At 41.6% G+C, this 21,862-nt stretch overlaps 1 protein-coding gene across 3 annotated transcripts in view; it reads right to left on the reverse strand.

Annotated features, from left to right (window-relative positions):
• Positions 1-2,707: 2,707 nt before the first annotated feature.
• The window catches only part of MOB3B (MOB kinase activator 3B), a 105,669-nt gene continuing 86,514 nt past the window's right edge, over positions 2,708-21,862 (reverse strand). Inside the window, exons 5-6 of one of the 3 annotated variants that reach the window (XR_010069135.1) lie at positions 12,344-12,779; positions 7,702-10,406 (exon numbers count right to left, since the gene is read on the reverse strand). Coding sequence is in view for 2 of the 3 variants with exons in the window: in XM_063320720.1 (XP_063176790.1) it covers positions 3,264-3,308 (45 nt within the window). In the remaining variant the exon portion in view is untranslated. Of the gene's footprint in view, positions 3,309-7,701; positions 12,780-21,862 lie in introns of those variants that run through there. The other 2 variants (XM_063320720.1, XM_063320721.1) reach the window with 2 other exon arrangements.

The following is a 21,862-nucleotide window of genomic DNA, read 5'->3' on the forward strand; positions in this document are numbered from 1 at the left end:
TCCTCACGCTTAAACCACCTGTGGGCTCCAGGGGGGAGGAGTGCACTTGGTACTGCCCTTTGTAGTAGATCACTTTTTTGGCAAAAAAAAAAGCCCAAACCCGAAACCCTTCTCCTGCTGAAGAGTCTTGTTGCATCACACATCCTGTGACTCAATCTACACGCATAAGGTTCAACATGTAATGGATATCTAAGGGTAATTTGCTGAAAAATAGAAACCGAGCAGAGCCGTGACATGATAGAGCTACCTTGTGAAATAGAACATCCTGTTTGGCAAGACCAGGTCAGACCACTGGACGCCGAGAAGAAAGTTTCTCGATCAATGATGCGGCAACAACTGTAGTTCGCGATAACCTTAGGCCTTATATGGAGTAAACTAAGGGTTTAGAGAACAATGTTGCCATAGAGATAGGGGCCCTTGTGTGACCACGCGTGAGCCTAAGAAATTGTTTTGCAAGAAGGAGTGTGTTCAACCTATATCTTCATGTAAACATTAACTAACTTTGTGCTTTAGAAAGAGACACGTACGCAGAAAAGCAAGATGTGCTCAGCAGCCGCGACGTCCGCCCCTGCGAGGATAAAAGGAGGATCCGTGCGCTTCGCAATTTGCGAGCCTGGTGGAGCTGCGACTCCCCGGCCGCCCAGCGCTGCTTTTGCTTTCTTATTCAATAAAAATTGATTAAACTTTTGATCGACTTGACGTGTTTATAACAAACACAACTTTCAGCTCTCACCGATTCTTTTTGCTTGACTGTAAGCTACAGCTGTTCCAAACGCATGTTTCTGATCACTAGGTTTTTTGCCTGAACTCTAAAGACTTCATTGCTTCAAAATACGACGTTCTTTGTTTAGATAATGCAGAATATAGACTTGTAGTAATGGCTGGCATGGTGCATTTTAAATGAGACACCAAGGAAAGGTATCCTATCCCTGACCTGTAGCAGTTTGTCCAGCTCCTCTTGAGCCTGCCACTGTGCCAGAGCCTTGTAAAGAAATGTTGTGGTCTGAGACTCATTCTAGCTTCTATGAACTGAAAAAAAGAGCAAAAAAAGCCCAGACCACGAAAGTCCTGCATAAGGAAGTGACAAAGCTCCCTCTGCTGACTACAGAAAGAAAAATCAGGCTTTTACAAGGTAAATGAAAAAATGGGCTCTGAGAGGAAAGAGTGTTGCAGAAGAAAAACATGAAGCAAACCCGAAGACTGAGAACAATATAATTACACTGGGAGACTAGAAGTCCATAGTTAGCAAATACTTATTCAATCAACACTGACATAAGCTGACTTACTGCTGACCCTTGTGACTCAGCATAAGCAAGAGTTTTAAACCACCTAAACCTCCATTCTACTTCACCAAGAGGAAACTGAAATTATCTTGATTGCTTATGTAGGTATTTTGCTTCCATAGAAAGAAAATTTAGAGATACACGTACATCTGTATGATACAGCTAATCTGTAACCGGTTTAATTTCAGGATACTTGTTCTTAGCTGTCTTGCAATTGATCTACAACAACCTAATTGTCTTACTACTTTTACCTTTTCTCCATTTACCATGGATGACAGATTCTCTTCCATTTTCATTTTTCAAGAAATAATTATACTGCCTGCCATCTTAATGAATAAGCATTGCTACAGGATCAAAGTTAATGAGATCCGTCTTGTTAATTTCCTGTCATGGCCTTTGAAAATGCAGTACTTTCCAGACACTGATCTCTATTCCACTTAGAACTTCCTCTTTTTGCCTTCATTGAGTGCTCCAGAAGGGGACCAGTGGAGCCTTCACCAGAGCTGATAGTACCCGCTGCCTGTGGAGGATGATCTTGGGCCAAATGATGTCATTTTCTAGCATTTCCGTACTTGATTTTTCCTAAAAAAGTACCGGAGGAGGTACTAACAAAATATCCACAAACATACACAAAACCCGCCCCCAAGGAAACCCCCCAAACCAAAGAAGGAATAAAAACCTCAGAACAGACTGTAATGTGAGGAGCTTCATACTAACCTATGAACTAATTTCTGCCCAGAAGACTCTTAAGTCTGTTTCATTCTGCCCATTATTCACAGAATTAGATTTTTAGTTAAAATGTGCAAGCAGGATTTGTTGCATTTCACTTTGAAAGAAAATACAGCGTTTTCCATGTCAAAGCCGAAAAGGTACCTAGTGATCACACAGCAACCTGAAGGACGGGCAGCTCCACTGCCATTTCTAGCACGATGATTCCTTGCTGTGGCTTTACTCTGGGCGGGATTTTAGGAATTCGCTTGTATGAACTTGGCTTTCACAACCAAGGATAAGGCTTGATGACTTTAGCCTACAGAAAGAACAGGATAACAGGATTTGGGCATTTCCTCATTCTTTCCACATCACTGTAGGCTCAGGAGAAAGGCCAGAGGCAGTGCAGCACAGACGTTTAAAACCTAAAAAAACCCCAAAAAACCAAAAAACCCAGCCCCCCCCAAAAAGAACCAAACAAGAAAACCCAACCTGAAGTGCTTGATTCTTGGACAGACAAAAGAGCTACAGAAGAGACATTCTGATTTCATTTATTTAAATAGCTGGGCAACAGCTGAAATTTGTACATTCGCACAGGAACTAGAAGAATAGAAAAAGTACTATTTCAGAGTTTCCACTTGAAAAAACCTAACTGGTAACACTTTCCAGGGGTTTCACTAGGAAAACTTGAATAGCATGCTTAGCTCTCTTTATGGCCTTTTTTTCTTTTACTGGTTCAAACAAAAAGCTTTCTCCTTTACTCAGCTTGTTATGCCAGCTGCTCTGCGCTGTTCCTCTCTCATCCTTTTTGGGTAAAGCAAAAGCTTTTTTCATCCTTCTGAAGGTGGCACATAACAAATCCTAGTGGGATCTGACAGTGATCCTCTGGCTGGGTCACAGAGCCTCAAGGAACAGCCAACCTCTAAGAGCAATTAAGAGTTTTGAATGAATGCGTCAGGTCTGCTTTGGATCCTGCAAAGCCACATCCAAACTAGGAACAGGAAATAGCAATAAAGTTTAGTCCCATTTGCTACTCCAGTCTGTCAATGAGTGAGCTGCTGCAGTAAGGCCTTCATACCCTTTGCTTTATAGAGGTCAAACTTTCAGACCTGTGTTTGAATCCAGGTGCGAGTGTCATTATGTTCCTGTTCCAGTAGTCTGACAGCTTTTCAGAGACCAGTTTCCATCATGGCAACTTGTGGAAATGCAAGAGCCCACAATTCAGAAGTAGGAAACGGAAGGCACTGACCGTGTTTCCCAGCACCTGAAGGGTCAAGAACAGCGGTGCAGGCTGAGCTTCAACATCACTGTCCAGGCCTGCAGAATAAACATACCAGGTTGTTTTATTGTTTTTTGGTTGTTGTTGTTTTTTAATTTGCTAAGATATGTTTCTTCTTTGCTGAACTTCGTATTTTGGAACTGTTTTTTCCAATGAGCTGGCATAAAGAATGGTTTATGTAGGTCCATCCAGTGAAATCAGCTTGTGAAATTAAGTTACTAGCACAAAAATGCTCTGTCAGACTAAGGCAGCAGCTTTACCACAGCTCCTGCTCATCCGCAGGAGCACTCGGGTTGTTTGAGATGGGAACCCTAACAGGCACTCATCTGTCAGTAAAATTCAATTTTCCATGTGTTAGTTGCCACGGACATTTTGAGGGGCAGCCACACATCACAAAGTTCAACATCATGCACAGGTTACACGTAAGTGACACAATCTGAGCCTTTTGAGTCTACTCAGCCTCTTTCTTTAGCCTAACCTTCCTCACGTTTTTGTAACTCTATCTCACGTCCAAGTCACTGAGAGCTAGAAACACAGGCCAGGCAAGTCCGATTTCACTGCCATGGATGATCAGCTTAGAAGTTCATCAGCAGCAGGTTGGCTGATTGATGGTCTCCAAACACCACCACTAAAAATAGCACAATACAGTGTTTGTGTAATATTCTTTTCTTATACTGATTTTTATTTTCTGCTAAGAAAATCTAGCACGGGAACGCTTAATAAAGGATGTCCTGTCAGTGAAACCTGCTTACTAAGGAAAGCGGCTCTGCCTCCCCAGCTACATTCACCAGCTCAGAAATGTATTGTGTTCCACCCACTTTGAGAAGGATAAAGGCAAGGTATGAGATGATTAAGATTTCGGGGGGTTTATCCCTGAAGTTTCTCAACTAGTATATACCATTTATCTCCTCACCCTTGATCATGTCAGAGCTACTTAAAAATTAAGCAAGTAGGCAGATTAATTGGGCATAATATTAATATGGTTATTGTGAAATGTGCTTAACTGATTCGTGTCAGTGTGGAACAGTGTTAGGGCCACAGGGTGAAGTGTGACCTTTGATTGTTTTGTCTGTATGGCCGCAGACGAGACGGTGTGTCTGTCCTGTCTGTGTTTTGCAGGAGCCACCTGGCGAACATTCTAGAATACCAACTTAAACCGGACCTGTTGTTATCTGCATAGTGACCTGTAAGAGGGGGGATACACCCATTTTTGGCAAGGGCCAACCATTTTAGAGGCAGTTATGAATATGTATTAGTATAGGAGATATAAACCAAAAATGGGGTCTGTAAGGTGTGTGTCTTGGTTGGGCAGAGACCCCCGGCACAGCCAGCGCTGTTTGCTTGCCTTTATTCCTTTAATAAATTATAAATTCTAATTGGAATCCTGTTTGCGATTAAATCATTTATCACAGTTATTATGATAGCAAATGGGAGGGCAGGTGACTTAATTCTTGGCCTTAACTGTTCAGGTCTTACATATGTGTGTCGCTGAAACGACTGCTAAGTGTGAGAGTTACTAGACTGCACTGTTAGTGTATTTCTCTGATCATTTGCTAAGAGAAACTCAGAAAGTCAAAACAGATGGTGTTTTGTGGTTTGTTTTTTTTCTGTTAACATAGTATAAAGTGCACATGTTAGTTCACTAAGCACTTGTCTGTTGGACACAGAAGTGAACAATTTCTGGATGATTTTTATGATATGATGATTTTTACAGCTTGAGCCCAGGAAAGCCTGAAAGGCTCCGGGACTGTGAATGATAGAAGTTCCCTGTTTTAAGGCAGAAAGAAACATGACAGGTGCTTAACACTGAACTAAAAAAAAAATGCCCTGATTTGCAGAGCTGACATGCCTGACAAGATTTTGCAGTGCTCTAGGAGGACTCTGTGACACAGGTCCTGCTGATACAACATAAATGTCAAATTTTACAATGTTATAATTTTGATTTTGTGGTGGTGTTGTGGTGTTTTGGTTTTTTTTCTGTTCAATTGCTAGAACATAATATAATCTGGTTTAGAGCAGGAGGGGGGCTTGATTTACTGTTTTTGCAATGAGATGCCACCTCTCCTCCTAACTACTGCTGCCCCTTGTGCCATGTTTATTAGTGAACGGTTAGTAATTACCTACAGTATGCCTTTTAGGGGTGTGAGTCGTGTGTGGCTTTTACTCTGCTACTAATGATGCCAGAAGGGCTCTACTTACCAAAATGCATGTACCAGGTGGGTGACCCCCTCAGATAGCCAATTTACTTGAATTGCTCTAATTGCTGTGACTAAATTAAAGTCTCTCCAAGGGCTCAAATCATGAGGTCCATCTGTTGTATGTTAGAACTACTTTTTTTTTATTTATGATAGACCTATTTTTTCAATCAGGCTGATCTGTTTGTTTTTCACTGTGTGAAACTGCAAGGGTTTGTCTCATTTTTATTTTACACTGGCTCTGAGGACTGTGAAGAGCAGTACGGAATAGAAAAGGGAGGCTGACTCCTGCTTTGCCATCACATTGCGCAGCAGCAGGCAATCATCGCCCCAGTTCCAGTGACATTGACACAGCTGAGTTAGTTTGTAGGATGTTATAGCCAGTCCCACTCTGCTGCTGCTTTGCTCCTCGGCTGACGCAGGAGGTGCCTCCCACTTGCTGTTCAGCTTTATGGAGTCAGGCTGGGGAAAAAGAGGGAGATTTTTGTGCAGCAAAGCTGCAGAGCAAAGAGTTTACTGTGGCTCTTTCCCCTCTTCTGGCTTAGGCAGGGAAATTGCTAACGGCAAACTAAAGAGCCTCTACACTGCTGTAACCAGAGGCTCACCACACCAGTGGACTGGAGGCACCGCTGGAGGCTGCTAGACCCACCCCATAATCAGAGCAGGGTCACTTTGAACAGGTTGCTCAGCGTTGTGTCCAGTTGTGTTTTTTAATATCTGCAAGGATGGAGACCCCACGGTCTCTCTGGGCAGCCTGCTCCAGTGTTTGACCACACTCACAGAGAAAAGGTTTTCCTTATATTTAACAGATGTTTCCTTCACTTCAGTTTGTGTCCATTGCTTCTGTCATTGGATCCACTGAGAAGAAGCTGACCGTCTTCTTCACTCACCTCATCAAATATTGATACATATGGATAACATCCCTCATGGACCTTCTCCAGGCTAAACAGTCCCAACATTTTCAGCCATCGGTCCCATCATTTCAGTGTGAGAGGTGCTCCAGTCCATTCATGATCCTCGTGGCTCTTTTCTGTACTTGCTCCAGTGTGTACTGTCTCTTGTACTGGAGAGCCCAGGACTGGACCCAGCACTCCAGGTGTTTCTCACCAGGACTGAGAGCCGGGGAGGCATCAGCTACTGACCTGCTGGTAACACTCCTCCTGGTGCAGCCCAGGAAGCTGTTGGCCCTGTTTGCCATGAGGGCAGATTGCTGACTCATGGTCAGCATGGTGTCCACCAGGACCCCCAGGTCCTTCTCTGCCAAGCCGCTTTCCAACTGGGTGGCCCCTTGCATATACTGGTGCCTGGGGCTGTTCCTCTCCAAGTGCCAGGACTTTGCACTTCCCTTTATTCAACCTCACGAGGTTCCTGTTGGCCGCCTTCTCCAACCCACTGAGGGCCCTCTGAATGTTGGCAGCCCTCTGATGCTTCCCTGAGACCTTCCTGCTGCCCTCGCCTGTGGGCTTGTTTCAGCTCTACCAAATTCCTCAGCTTCCCTCAGCAGCTGTTTTCCAGCTACTTCCTTAGTCCCAGCATTTCTTGTCTTCAGCTCCTCCCCACCGTTGGAGAGAGACACCCAGAGCCCAGCATCAGCTCTTCTCCTGGGTGCTGTCTCTACATAGCCAGCAGTCATTCTTAGCCCCTATGTTCCTGCTCCCCTCAAGCTCTCTAACTGACTTGTATCCAGTATACTGTAGCTTTATATATAATAGTACATATGTATATATATATGTGGTTATATATGTTTTAGGAAGCAGGCCAAAGGACAAAGAGGACAGTCCAATGAGATAGTTTCTGTCTTCCCATTAGACCTCAATTTCCTTCTGTGGCAGCCAAATTTTACAAGTCTGTTTTTAGGAGATGAAACTTTGCCTTGAACTAGCTTGGCACTACTTACATGTCCCTCCTGTCTTGGAGCGTCCCATCAGGAACCAGATGAAGAACATGGTGAAACCCATGAGTTACCCAAGCTCGAAGAACTGACAGGCAAGAACTAGTAGGCCAGCCTAGCTAAAGAAAGGCTACTTGCATGGCTAGTCCGATCCCACCGGCGGTGGGAGGCTGGCCAGTTTTCACTAGCATGACGTTTTGTCAATTTTTCTTGGTGTTTATCAGTGCCAGGAGGGCTGCGAGGAAGTTGTTGCATTGGCAGTGATGGACCTCACTCACCTGTGAGCCTGACAGGAAATTCTACCCCGCAGTATGAAAACCACATGCATTTTTCTTGCTGAAGAGTTAGATCCCAAACAACTTCACAACACTTCTGCACGGCTATGTTTCTTTTATTCGTATTCGGATTTCGTCACTTCGTCCATTAGCATTGATTTGAAAAGTAATCTTCCCTTTTCTTTTGATGATGGCAACAGTTAGTGTTGGTCTCGCTTCCCATATGCTTGAACCACCATTTAATAACAAACAGACTAAAAGAGCCTAAGACATATCTGACATCATTAAAAAAATTAATATACCAAACTGCTGATGCATAGAGGAGGAAAAGGAATCGACCACTTCTTAGAAAGATGCATCCCCCTTTAAAAATTACCAAAATTAAAAAAAAAAAAATTCTGTGGGGAAGAGCAGGGAGTGTACATATGTATACATGACTACTACCACATCCCTATCCCCACCCAAACATATATGTATACATATGCATATGCATATACATATACACATGCACACACGTACACGCACACACATACATGCACACACATATTTACACACACACGTATTACACTGGACAAGTAATTTATTTTTTTCCCTGGGAGATTATTATAACTCTTTATTATATTATGTGTCTTTAAAACAGGAAAACTTATTAAAACAGAAAAGAAACAACTACTTTAATATCTCCAACTTATTTGTCTAAACCTTGAAAAACATTGCCTCTATTTAGCATGAAATACATGAAAAATCAAGTTTGATCATTTTAGATTTAAATGTATACTGCTACCAGGTTCTATTGATTTGGCTCGATTTGCCCTTGGAACAGTCTCCATAATTATTAAAAATGTCTTTAATTTCTTCAAAATATATAGGACAAAATGTCTGAACACTGACCACTTGTCTGTACTGGGTCTCCCAGTGTTATCCCCTTTCTAAAGCACTTAAAGCATATTATAGAATAGCAAGCATATTCCCGTTTTGTACATAGTGCATCCTGTTTGCAGTGCTTGCAGGTACCTCCTGCTCTCTGCTTCCGCTCTTCTGAAGGATAATGGAAAACCAGCCCTGGGTGGCGCAGGGGAGAGGTATCCTCATTCTGCAGGCAGAGAGAGGCGAGAAAGCTACTTTTTGTAAAAACATTGGCCTTGGAGAAGGAAAGAGATTAAAAGGCAGAAGGCCAGCTCTTGAGACCTCACTTTTGGGAAATGTGAGAAACCTGAAGAACATGCAGGAAAGGTAAAAAGCAGAAGGAATGAATGGCTTTTTGTCAGAGCGCTCCAGAATGTGTAACTTATTCAACCTCAAGTACAAAGGTGCTGAACGACCCTTTTAGTCTGTTGTTAGTAGAGACTTGGTAATAGTGGCTCCCTGACTGCAAAGGGTACCATTCTCGGTTTCCTCTCCACAGAACCCCAGGAATTTTCTTGCACATGATCACTGGGACAATGTTTACCCCTTAATTAGGTTTCTGCATGTCTTGAGTAGTTGTCTGTAGGTCTCCATAAAGGTACGCATTAACTGTTTTCCTCCTCTCTCCCTGCCTTGTTCTTAATGAATCCAGTAGTTGAGAGAATGAAATACCTTGTCTGGATATAAGTTTTGATGTTGAGAGCTTGAGTTTTTGGAGAAAACTCAAGTTTTTTAAGTACACAGCTTCTCTCAAATCTGATGGAAATCATCAATTTCACTGCTGTGTATCTAAAAAAAAAACCAAACCCCTCTGATAGACCCTGGGACTCCATCCTTCATAAAGCATAAGGAAGGTTACATTAAGATCTGTTTCATGTTACATTTGTCACTACAGTGACACTAGTCTATGTTCACAGAAAGTAGAATTTCATTACAAAATCCCTTATTACAGAGACAATGAATGAAAGCTATTAAGTCTTTAATCACTGAAGGCTATTTTGGTATCACAGGAACCTTTCACGCTCTGAAGTCAAGCTGACTGTGGTCTCAGTGAGCTGAAGTGATCCCTCTTATAGTGCCTTGAAGCTTAACACTAATAGCATCTCTTAAGTACCAGACTAAAATAAATTGGTTTTTTAGGCAAGAAAAACAACACCTGATTGAGAGACTAGAAAGGTGATTAAAAGAAAAAAATACCCTAACAAACACAAACAACCTCACTCCCAATCCCAGAACCATATGAAATGCTGGAATGACTAGGAACATACATAATTCAGATCAGGTAGAAAGTTTTTCTCAGTAGGTGAAATGGGTGCATCTGCATACAATCACGTTTAAACTCAGTTCTCATTACATATCCCAAGGAATCACATAAATCAGGACCTGCAATTAACAACAAAACACAATTCTGTCCAGATGTGGCCAGGAGCAAATTATTGCTGAAGCTGGAATCCTTGATCATGAGATCCAACAGGACGCTGCCCCTCTTCCATGTGGGAAGGGGTAATAGGATACTTTCATGGTGTGATGCCATGTTCCAGACATTATTCTTACAAGGGTATCAGATACCAGGCACAGGAAAAGAAGAAATGACCCATGGCGTTAAGTGGAAGCAAGAGTACCTGTTGGGATATATTCAGCCAAAGGCCAAACGCTGCCATTCGGAGAAAGTTTAGTTCATCACCTAGCAAACTCCACGTGCTCCCCATGAGAATAAGCAACCAAAACAAGTACATTTTGCACTTCTTTATGGCTGGTTCAGTTCAAGGGTTGTAATGGGCTTTTCCCATTACAGGAATTTCGGCCAGGTCAAACACAAATCCTGCAGGGCTCAACTCTGCATTTCCCTCCTTTGCCTCATACAGTGTGCTGCAGCAGAAAAGGAAACACAAGAGGTTATGAAAAACAGTTTTAGAAATAGGAGAATACTCCAACAGTTAAGTTTTGCACTCACAAAATTAATGCATTCACAAAAAGGTGATTTAAAAATAATTCAAAGTAACTGGGTACAAATTCTGCTTCATCTTCAGACTGAGCTACAGTGAATAGACTCGAAACAGCATATGGTAAGCAGCATAATAAAATGCAGAATAAATTATTTTATGGATAAAATACCACGTTTTTCAGTTTACGTAGTAACTTTGATCTTTATGCATAAAATTCCACACATTTGCATCTTCATGTTAATTTTCAAAACGTAGCACTGCAGTACTGCCCAGCCATAAGAACACCAGATGGTAACTGGCCGCAGTGAAATTCAAGAGCCCCGTATTAGCTACAGGTCCATCTCCATCACTGCAAGAGCCCAGGCACTTCGGAGGAGTACAAGAAACCCTTTCATATGCACTTGATGTTGTCATTCGAGGCAGTTGTCATCCACACGTACCATGTATCTTCTTTCAAAGATGTAACATTTCTCATCTTTAAAATGAGGCAGCTAAGCTCAGCAGCAGCTGTGGCAATGAATTCCACAAGCTAGTTATGTCCCGCAGAGGTGCCAGCAGGCCAGAAATTATCTGTGTGCGCATTCCAATCCCCAAAGAGTTAACCTGATTGCAAAGACCACCGAAGGAGGTGGGAACACTTCAGTCCATCCCCTTGAAAACAAAGGATAGTGCTGCTTGCATAATTCTAAAGATGCAGAAATGCCTCCACCACTGCTACACTGAACTTTTACAGGCAAAGCCCTTTGTCCCAGCAGGGACGTGATCACTAACATTTACAAGCCCTATCTTAGGCAAGCAGGCAAGCAAATCAGAATATCCCACAATATGAGCTAGAAAAGGTTTGCCATTACTCTTTAGTGTCTGCTACCCCTCAATTTTAAATGTTACAATCCCTGGATACTCTGTAAGATTTGCTTCTGATACTGTCTCAGAAGATGTAAACATCCCTAACTCACTTGAGGGGAAGGCAGCAACAGGGTTCAGCACTTAGGAAGGAGTAATCTTTCACAATAGCACAAATGTGCAAAATTCATTAGAAGGCACAGAATATATGGGTGTGTTCCACTTGATTCCCACTTATTCAGCTGTATCTCTCTTGTGATCTCTCAAGTATTGCTTTATTTTCTTTTTTTTGAGAAGAAAGCCTCTTATCAGGGCATATTTGGCATAGAAGACTTGATTTACTGCAATGGATCCTTCCAGGCTGTCCATACAGGAGTTATGTTGCACCGAGTACCGGAAAAAAAATTTGTGTTAGTCCAGCGTGGAAAGCAAGCCACACTGCTTAGATGCAATAGAGACCTTCGCTGAGTGCATCCTGCTGCAACCTTTGTACTACTCATCTTTACTGCATGTTCCTCCCAGTTACTAAAATTAAATTTCTTTTTCCCTGAAAAGATGAAATTTTAAGGTGAATGAGAAGGATCCTTTTTCTAAGAGAATGGGAGGATAAAATTACATGACAGATTGGTGTACTTCATAGGGTACATCAGGAAAATGCTGACTATAGGTGTTTTTTTAGGTAATGTAGAGATACTGAGCAGATTAGCTGTCAGTTACAGTATGAGTTCAAAGAAAATAATTCAACACTGCAGAGCTGTATTTGGACTCCTGCTCGTGTAACTGCAGTCAGAAACTGTCTCATTGTCACCCAATTATGGGCCACAATGAAGCACAAACTGCCCAATCAGCCGAAGGACACAACATGTTCCTGGAAACATAAGGCTCACTGGCATTTGGGAACAGTGGCAAAACCTTGGGTGGCCTCTGGTGAGGGGTGGGGGGCATTAAAGGCAAAAAGTCTTCTGTGATTCCAGACTGCCGTAATATTCCACTGCACTTGGGAAACAAAGCACATACCAAAAAACAAAGGAGAACAACATTGCAGCTAACAATATGGTTTCATTTCAAAACAACTAATCTGGAAGTCAGCCCAGGGATCTGAATTTCAGTAAAGCTTTAGCAGCAGGAGCACCCTCTGTCATCATTCATGGCTGAAGAGGTTCTTATCCCTAAGGAAGGCGCTCGAACTAATATTGATTCTTCTTTTTCTCAATAATTCATGTTGCTCAGACAAGGTTCCTAGCAGCATATTCAGGGTTAAGAACACTGACAGTAGCGGGAAGCATTTGTGAATGTAACTGTGGTTCCCAAGGTCCCTGCTTTCATGGATGAACAAGCAGGCTCAGTCCATGAGGGCTGTCACGTTCTTGAACTCTGCAGTAAGAAGGAACCTGGACTTGTCTTTTCTTCGGTGGGGAGCTTTTTAGTGACACATCCTGGTTGTCATCTCTTTCTGTAAAATAAGAAGGGGAGATGAAAAAGCAAATGGCATTTCTTGTGAAGTGTGCACACGCTTCTTCCCAGCTAACATTTCTGCATCTCTGCAAGTTCATGTGGTTTTATATGCCACCACGTTTTTGCTCCTGTCTGTCACTTTCAAGGACAATGAACATAACCGGCAATTAGCATGCAGCATTTGTCATTCTTAACAGCTTTAATACCCTACCAATTCCCTATCCATGTCAGGTAAATGGTACTGCATCCAACAAAAAAAGAAATAAATCACCTGGAAAAGCAGGAAACCTTTTAACTTAATGTAAGAAACAGGATTCCAATCATTGTCATTGAACCTGCAGCCAACAGGCAACACGGAGATACATTCTTTGTCTAGTTATTTCTGGCTACACATGGACACAAATCTTCTTTTGAGACTTGACCAGAGCTGTGGCATTTGTCTCTGGGATGGGGTCTTGGAGCATTCACAGACCCATTAGGAACTGGGGTTTGGGATCCATGTAGGATTTTATTTGATCTGATTTACAGGCACTCTGATGCCAGCTCTGTCGTAACTGGCTGCCCTGCTCTATAAAACTCTTCATACTTGTCAGCAGATTTTCTGGAAAGATGTATCAGATGGTCTGTCCAACAGCCATCCACATACATGGCATTAATGTGTGCCGTCTGCTGTCAAGGCCGCCACATCTAAGGGTGACCATATTTGTGCAGGTTGTCCCTTTAGCTCCTCTTTCATAGTGTCTCTAGACTGTATGGCATTTCCCTTGGAGAATCTATTTAGATTTTCCAAGTTATCAGAAGTTTCTAAAAATCTTCTTAGCTTGCATGAATAATCTGTTGTAATTTGTAACATGATTAATATCTAATGTAAAGAGCTTCCTGACAGTCTTGTAACTGTATCTTACTCTGCGCTTAACAGATAATTTCTCCACCTAGAATCCTATGCAGAATTGTGGGACTTTTTTCCCCTTCCAGAGCTTTAATTAGTTTTAATTTCTTTTATATTCATAAACTATCTTGCAGTACTTGTTATTTTGCTGTCATGCGTGTAACTGAATTGAGTATTGTCATTTGTAGCTGTTACGAAGACAATGATATTTAGTACAGTAACTAATACAGCAAAGTGTGATCTCCACAGTGATCCATACAATAATCTGAACTAGTAGTTGTTTTTTCTCTCATTTGTTAAAGGTGACAAAAGTGAACGTTCATGGAAAAATCTGTCCCTTTTTCTCCTTACATGCTTTGTGTTGGTGTTTTTTGGGTTGTTTTGTTTTTCTTTTAAACAGCCACAATTAGGCTTATTCCTTTAGAGCAACAAACACCAAATGCAGACTTAATATAATTCAGCACACTGTTGGACGGCTTCCTACTGTTTTGTACATATGCAGATATAATGCCTCTCCCTCTTCGTTCTTTGAGAGATCAAAAAAAGCACCAATGCTAGGAAATACTGAAGAGCAGCAGCATATAATTTACTACTACATCAACACCATGATAACTAGCCCCGACCAAAGCAGGCACCTAGAAGCTGGTAAAATCCAGCAGCACGCAGTTTGATCTGAAGCCCTGGGGAAGCTCTTCCTAGGGAGGGCAGGGCAGGGCAGGGGCCACCATCCCTGATGTGGTCTGACACCATGCACAAGTTTTACTGGTGGGGCCTGACACCGTTTCCAGAGCTGGTTTTCCCGTCCGAGGATGCCCGGCACTGCCCCGGACGCTCCCCAGCCATCTGCGCTCCAAGCTGCTCCACAGGGTGCTCTGGCTTGTGGTGCTCAGCGAGGCGGGTGCCTCCATGGCACACAGCAAAAAGGCACCTTGCTCAGCAAAACCTGCTGCAAGTAGAAAGCTCAGGAAGGGAGCGCATGTTTCCAAAGTCTCCGTTTTCATCCTGGATGTTGAATTATTATTTCCCTTATCCGAAGATTAACTAAGTGCTAATGCTTCTCCAGGTAGCGTTCATCTTTGCAGACCCCTAAATTTACATGTACTCAGTGTCTGCATGTCTATACTGTACTGACAATAAGAGCTGATAGGTCTGCAAGGTAAAACACCACTTCTTTCTGCAGCTGCTGACGAACAGCTATTTGCAGTCAGACAGTAGCATCTTACCCTGTTAGAAAAGCAGTAGATCATGTGGACAGTGTCAAAGTCATTGTAAACTTGGACACCCTCTTTCAGGAGCAGTGAGAGCCAAATGGCCTCCCGATAAAATAATAAAACATCATAAGCAACACATTCAACATGAAAATTCATCTCCATTCTTACCTTGAAGAAAAAAATACCACCAGAGGCAGGAGTTTAGACATAGACAAAAGCGTCCAGGCAGAGGAAAGAGTAGCAGCCTAGATAATCTGTGCATAAGATGTAAACTACAGGGCTTTAAACCTGTTTGCCATGTGAGTTTATGAAATGTTTCAGCTATGTGCAGCTGTGAGTGTTCTACTGCTCGGGAGTCACGAAGTGTGAACCTGCCATGCCATTCCTACCTTTTCTGTCGAGGAAGAATACAGTAATACAAATTCTCCCCAAGCCTCTCCCTGCCTTCATTTCTGGGTTTTTGTTTGGTTATACAGTCATATTCATGGTCCCTTACGTCCACTGTCTTCCCCCCAGATCCTATTCTCCCACCCTCTGAGGAGAATGTTGCTGCAAATGGCTCTGCAGTTTTCTCCCTGCTTCTGCTTAACAGTCCTGTACCACTAAAGTTGTAAAGTCAGAAAAATCTTAAAACTTAAAAAAGGTCATCATTTCCAATGCATAGAAACTCTTCTGTATTGACCTATATTGTTATTGGTAAACGAAGGACACAGAAGTACACATACGATCCCACTGCATTCCTGCATTCCTGCATGAGCTTTTCCTGATTTCAGCCAATGACAATGAACTAGATGTGCTTTTTAAAAAAAAACAAAAAACCAAACAAAACATGATCCTTCTAGCAGTGAATTAGAACATACTTCTAGTTGTTTTTTTCTTAGAGGAATTTGCAATAGGGAAGAAAACCAAACAGGAAATGGTTTCTCAAAGAGACTGACATAATTATGAAGCTGGCAAAGAAAAAATTAGCTTCACTCCAAATGCTGGTGAGAACTGGAGGAAGGTTTGTACCCACAGCGTCCAACCTGGGCCGCGCGGCAGCAGGAGGGATGCTGTGTGCCACAGAGCCTACTGCTGAGCCTTCTACAGAGCAAACCTCTCCTATTTGCCAAATGCTCCCTCTCAGATACTTAACCCTTAAAAACTAACCACCGGCTCCTCACAGAGCCTGCTGGGAAATCTCTCCCTGATTCTGATGGGCACCAGGGAACTGCGCACAGTCCCACTCCACTTAACTCGGAAAGTAAGTCCCCCTCAAACCTCAACAGAGATCTGGCTCCTTAATTCTTCTGGTGGTGCACAGCCATTAAGACAAACTCAAAGCTGAGTCTTCAGTGTTTCCTGAGTCTCCCTGGTTTTGTGCTTCTCTGAAACTTTACTCTTCATTTTAGTTTGGGAAAGGTGTAGAGGTATGTTCTTGACTAATAACTATCAGTTAAAAGCACGTAAGGGTACTACCCAAACATGCGAAATGACAACTAGCTGTTGACTGACTCTTCCGAAAGGCTGGGAAGACTGGAAACACTGCCTCTTTAGCTTAAGGTACTACAATACCCAGCCCCAGCTGGGTATTAAATGAAATATACAGGCTAAAGAGACAAGCTAGAGAATCAGAGACAGAGACACAGACAGGCACACGCAAACATTTTTAAAGATATTTAAAACTTTCCAAATCTTTCTGTGCTTAATAAACACCCAAAATATCGTTAACAGAAACTCTACATACCAGAGCCTTTGATACCAGATGCACTTCTTCTTGAAAACAAATTACGAGAAATTCCAGAGCATTATTCTGTATTGCTGCATTCAGACTTTTTCCTGTTCTCAATTTTGGATTACACAATTAACTCAAAAAATGAAGGCAGAAATAAATACTGTTTTTCAACGCCAAAATACAAAACAAAAAATAAAATCTGGACCCAATCCGTGTTGAATATGCCCACACACCAGCCACTGAGGAGAATTTAACACAGAACTAACTTCTAAGTAATTTAAAGAGAAACATTTGGTATTTTCTGCCAAGTCCTTAAAGTACTTCCTCACTTGCTGGAGTTAACACTAACAAGCCACTTTGTAAGCACCAGAAATGTTTCCGTAGTATTTGTGATTTCACGGAAGGGTGCATTCCTCAGTGTTTTTCAGGGAGTACCAAAATTATTTCCCAGAGGAAGGGAAAAAAGCAACACACAGTCTTAAAAGGGTAATCAATCTTTATCTCTAATGGGTGTCTGGTCCGCTCCCCTCCCTACTGCTCTAACATGCACATCGGATACATTCAGCACACAAATCTATACCTATTTTAATTTCTGCTCCTCAGCTCACCTTTAAATAAAGCAGGAAAAGCATAGAAAAAATCTGACATCAGCATGCATGAACAGCTGAAGAAATATCTTTTTATCTGGACAAACCTACCAATGGGAAGATGCTGATCAAACCTGAATGGGGTACAAGAAGAATGAGTTCCCCAATGAAGAATCATGTTCTCCTAAGAAAATGGTGTTTCTATGCTTGCATGAGTCAAATAAGGAGTTGGCAAAACATAAGGCATAAAGAAACCAGTATTTAATGGAAGCAAGGGGTCTGCAGTCTGTCTTGTGCAAAAGCTGATGGGAAACTGAGAGAAGTGACATGAGTAAATAGTATAAATAATGGTATTCTGTAAGAACACCAGAAAAATTAATAAACACAATTAAAAGCAGGTTTAAAGATTAAATCCTCGCTCAGTGCCTCCGTCCCACCCTCATTTCCAGTTTCCCAAACCGCAGCCAAGCAGGGCTTGGCATTCCCCCTCCTCGCCCTCTCCTACTGCCCGATGGCAAGCCTAAGGATGATGCGACAACACCTTGTTTCAGCCCTTTGACAACTGTTTTAAACACAATGAGGGTTTAAGATGTGGATACAAGTGTCTCAGCAGAGAAGTTGTTAGTGGAAATGCATTACCTCCTGATGGGCAGGGACACCCTGCCAGGAGGTAACCAGCAGCTTGGAAGACCTGACCAAGTAGCTGACACCAAGGAGATGCCAGCAACAGACACCGTGCACAATTCACTCGTCCCACCTTACTGACCTAGAGAAAACAACCTTCCACACGTACCCTGTCATGTACTCACATCTTCAAGCTCTGCAACCTCCAAAAAAATCACAGTCTTATGGTTAAGGAACTTAATATCCATGTAACAATCCCGTGAATAAATACACGATGTTGGGCAGGAAAGCAATACACAAACAACCTTTCTGATCTGTGGTTCATGATTAGAAGGCCCTGCTGGAGCAGACACAAGCATCACTGGGACATACATTTCTCCTCCCTCCCCTCAGGCAGAAAAGTGAGCGACATCCAAGGGGATCCCACATACGGGCAGAGAGGCTCAGTGAGGCCCCACGGAGACAGGGCAGTCTTTTTGTTGTTCAAATCAGAATCACAGAATAAGTAGATGAAGAAGCAGAAAGTTTAAAAGAACATTTTACATAGTGTTCTTCAAAGCACAAATGGCTACGACTTCTGTGACTTTTTTTGTTTCTTGTTTTGTTGTTTTCTTCACAAAGATTTCAACAATTGACAAATAATCATCATGTGGACAAAGCTCTTTGTACCTTGGTCACAAAAGAGGCTGTTTACTATGGAATAGCATGGATCACGCGGTCTAAGATCCTGTGGTACACAACTAATCTATATTCAGACAGCTAATTGGCAGGATAAAAAGGCTGAAGCCAGATCTGTAGCAGTTAAGTTATTTGCAAAACTTTTTTTCTGGCATTTTTAGTTAGAGTCATGCCTTGAATATTAATTTACAATTAGAATTAGAATTCATTTAGAATTACTGAAAAAAATTTCCTCTAGTTCTTTAGTTGCCCCAGTCTCTGTACATTGACAGAAAAGACCCACAGACTGGCAACAGATGTCCAATGGGCATGTTGATCACTTGGGTATTTCCTTTGTTAGGTTTCGGGATGTCTTCCACTTGAATGAGTCTCAATTATCATGATGCACGGACTAAATTAATCTCTCCTACAATCTGCTTGGCTTCAGGGTGGTTATTTTGAAGCTCCGGATGGTCTGATAATAATTCTAGTAGATTACTCCTGAATTTGTACGGTGTTGTTTGCAGGACACAGATAACACTCCTCTCTGCAAATGTAATCCCTTATCACTGATGACAAAGGCGTTTTATCAGCTGATGGCAAATGGGAACAGGATCAGGAAATTACACTGTGAAACACACCTGTCAGCAGGGTTTAGATCCAGGTAGATAACACAGAACATGCATTTGTATGTCCGACTTGCTTAAAGGCATTGTATTCCAAGGAGGTGCTCTCACCTTCCACGCGTTTTTGTCTTCTCTAACAATAAAAGTCCTTCTGTGGTTGGTTTTATCTCACCCTATTAAATGGACCTCAAATGTGCTGCTTTTGGCACTGAGGTCATGCAGAGTGAGTGAGCAAACAGTAACACTATCATTAGCATAACATTTTTCAGAAAATTTATCAGGATACATGTTCTCTATTATGAACTACAATTTTGTTGCATATAATAGGTATTTCACATACATAATTTTATATGCTAACAGATCTATTTAAATGGGAAAACGAATACATCTTTCCCCCTTTTTTTTTACAAAACTGCCAAGTTCATGTGTCACTAGATATTTTCTTTTGACAATTAGAAAAATTGGACTTGCTGTTTCTCAGTTTTCTGATTTGTGTGAGTTTAGAAAGAATAATAACAGCCCAAATCAAAACTCAATAAAACTAAAAGAGTCACTAATCCAGTTCTGTTCAAATTATGAAAATACATGTTTTTAGCTAGGAAGAACAGCTTTCCTGAAACTTGTTTTAAATAACGTCTTCACAATTGCCTTCTGATGCCAGATAGACTACTGTATTAAGCTGTTAAATGTTACACAAAGGAAATGACATTTTTTGAACAGTTATCCAAAATTTCAAGTTGTTTTGAGTTCTAGGAAATCTCGAGTTTTGCTGCTGTTATTTTTTTTAAAGCAGCCTTTTATTTGTGAAGATTGACAACATTCACAATTGGGTTGGCTCCTTGTTTCAGTCTAGTAAGGGCAGCCGATCCACATTATTCAGAGACACACAGGATGTACCTAAACTGGGAAGATGATATTTTGTCAAAGAGGATGAACAGCAGTAGTTCTCTCCACAGTAATAAGAGCAGTTGAGGTGCTAATGCAGACAGGACAAAAGCATTACAGGAACCATGGCAGAGGAGTTCCAATTATACTTTTCTCAGTGCTGGTGAGAAAGCTTTTCCCAGTCTCCGCTTGCTGTTAATGTGCCTTCCACACTGAGCACAATCAGCAAGGACCCTTTTTGGTAACTGGTGTAAGAACTAGTGCAAATGGACTCATACAAACTACCGATGGAAAAGCCTATTTCATTAAACTCTTAATGATTTGGCCACTTTCTGGTTCTACCTACAGCATATTCGTCAGGGCTTTTCCTTGATGGGGCATAAATTGCAACTCTGTTCCACATCAGCTACAAGTTACTAGGTAAGGTATGATGTTGTGGTTACCAAGGAGCAATTTTGGCTCTAATTCAGCTCAGAATTTCAACACAGGGGCAAGTCCATGTGCAGGAAGCTCACAGGTGAGTAGAAGAAATACTTACGTATCCATTATAAAGCAAATAGTTTCAAACTTCTTTTTTATACCACACCTGACCTGGAATGCCCTTGTCATTTTTTGTGGTCTTGCAACCATAATTGCCTTTTCTACTCTGCTTTTTCTCCTTGTTGCTGTAAGCAAGCTCGCTACTCCCCACATATCCTGAGCTAGCACAGAGCAACAACCTATTGACTAGGCAAGATTCACACTAACTTATCAGAAGCTCATAATGAATTAAATAATTATGGAAAAGATTTTTTTTTTTATTATTATTATGATAGCAATCTCATAGGAGTTCACTGTAAAAAAACAGAAGTGTAAAGGTATCAGATTGATGCAATTTTGCAGTTAGTTTCTGCTCTTCTAGTATTTTGCAAAATTGAAGACATTTGGAGCAATAAGATTCTTCAAAAGTATCCTGTTCTCATTTTATTCTGGACTTTTTAATATAACTCTTGTTATATATATAGATCTTGTATTAATAATCTCTTTGAAGTACAAATGTGCCATGTTTATTACAAACTGTGAAATGTGGATTAATTTGGAGAAGCCCTTTTTATTCAACATGCTATAATTAACATTCGTTAGCTAAACTTCAAAACAGGACATATGTGGTGTACTCCTCAGCAGCAACAGACACCTGCACTTAATGTATCCACAAATGAGAGATAATTGTGTTGACACACGAGACCGCACAGGGGTTAATCCAGAGCACCAAAGAACCACTCCACAACCTCCATGACACATAGAAAACTGTCAGTAGGAAACTCCTCCTGTTCTCCAGTTCTCAGCGTGTGCCTGGGTTCAGTTCAAGCAAAGCAGCTGATGTGATAAAAATAGTCATTAAAAACATGCATGCCAGAAATTATTTACTCAGAAATTCTGGCACTGCAGTGCATCTTATGACTCTGCTTTCTTTGAGCATCAAAGTTGAGAATCTTACTTTTCATCAATGTCAACTCCTGGAGTTCTCATTCCTCCCCTAATTTCTTGCAGGAAATGGAGGAGATGGAGAAGTTGGCATTTATTTACCTACCACTGGTTTCTTGTTCAGTTAGTGATCAGATTCATTTGTTGAGAAATTCTCATCATTTGTACAACCTAAAATAAATCCTGTTGGATATTATCACCATACCACGTTGAACTAGAAAAAATGGACTGGGGGCAGGAAACGCTTCGTTTCTCTTTTTTTTTCTTTTTTTTCCCCCAGAATTAACGAGCCTTGCCTGAATGGGACTCTTTTACTGAAGCAAACAACTAGGGTGGGGGTGGGAAGAAAGAAAGTATACCTACTTTAAAGTTGGCTCAATGAGTTTATCTAATTTCGGATAATACCCAAACAAGGACTAGGTCA

This window comes from Chroicocephalus ridibundus, chromosome Z (assembly GCF_963924245.1).
Source record: "Chroicocephalus ridibundus chromosome Z, bChrRid1.1, whole genome shotgun sequence".
Classification (NCBI taxonomy): domain Eukaryota; kingdom Metazoa; phylum Chordata; class Aves; order Charadriiformes; family Laridae; genus Chroicocephalus; species Chroicocephalus ridibundus.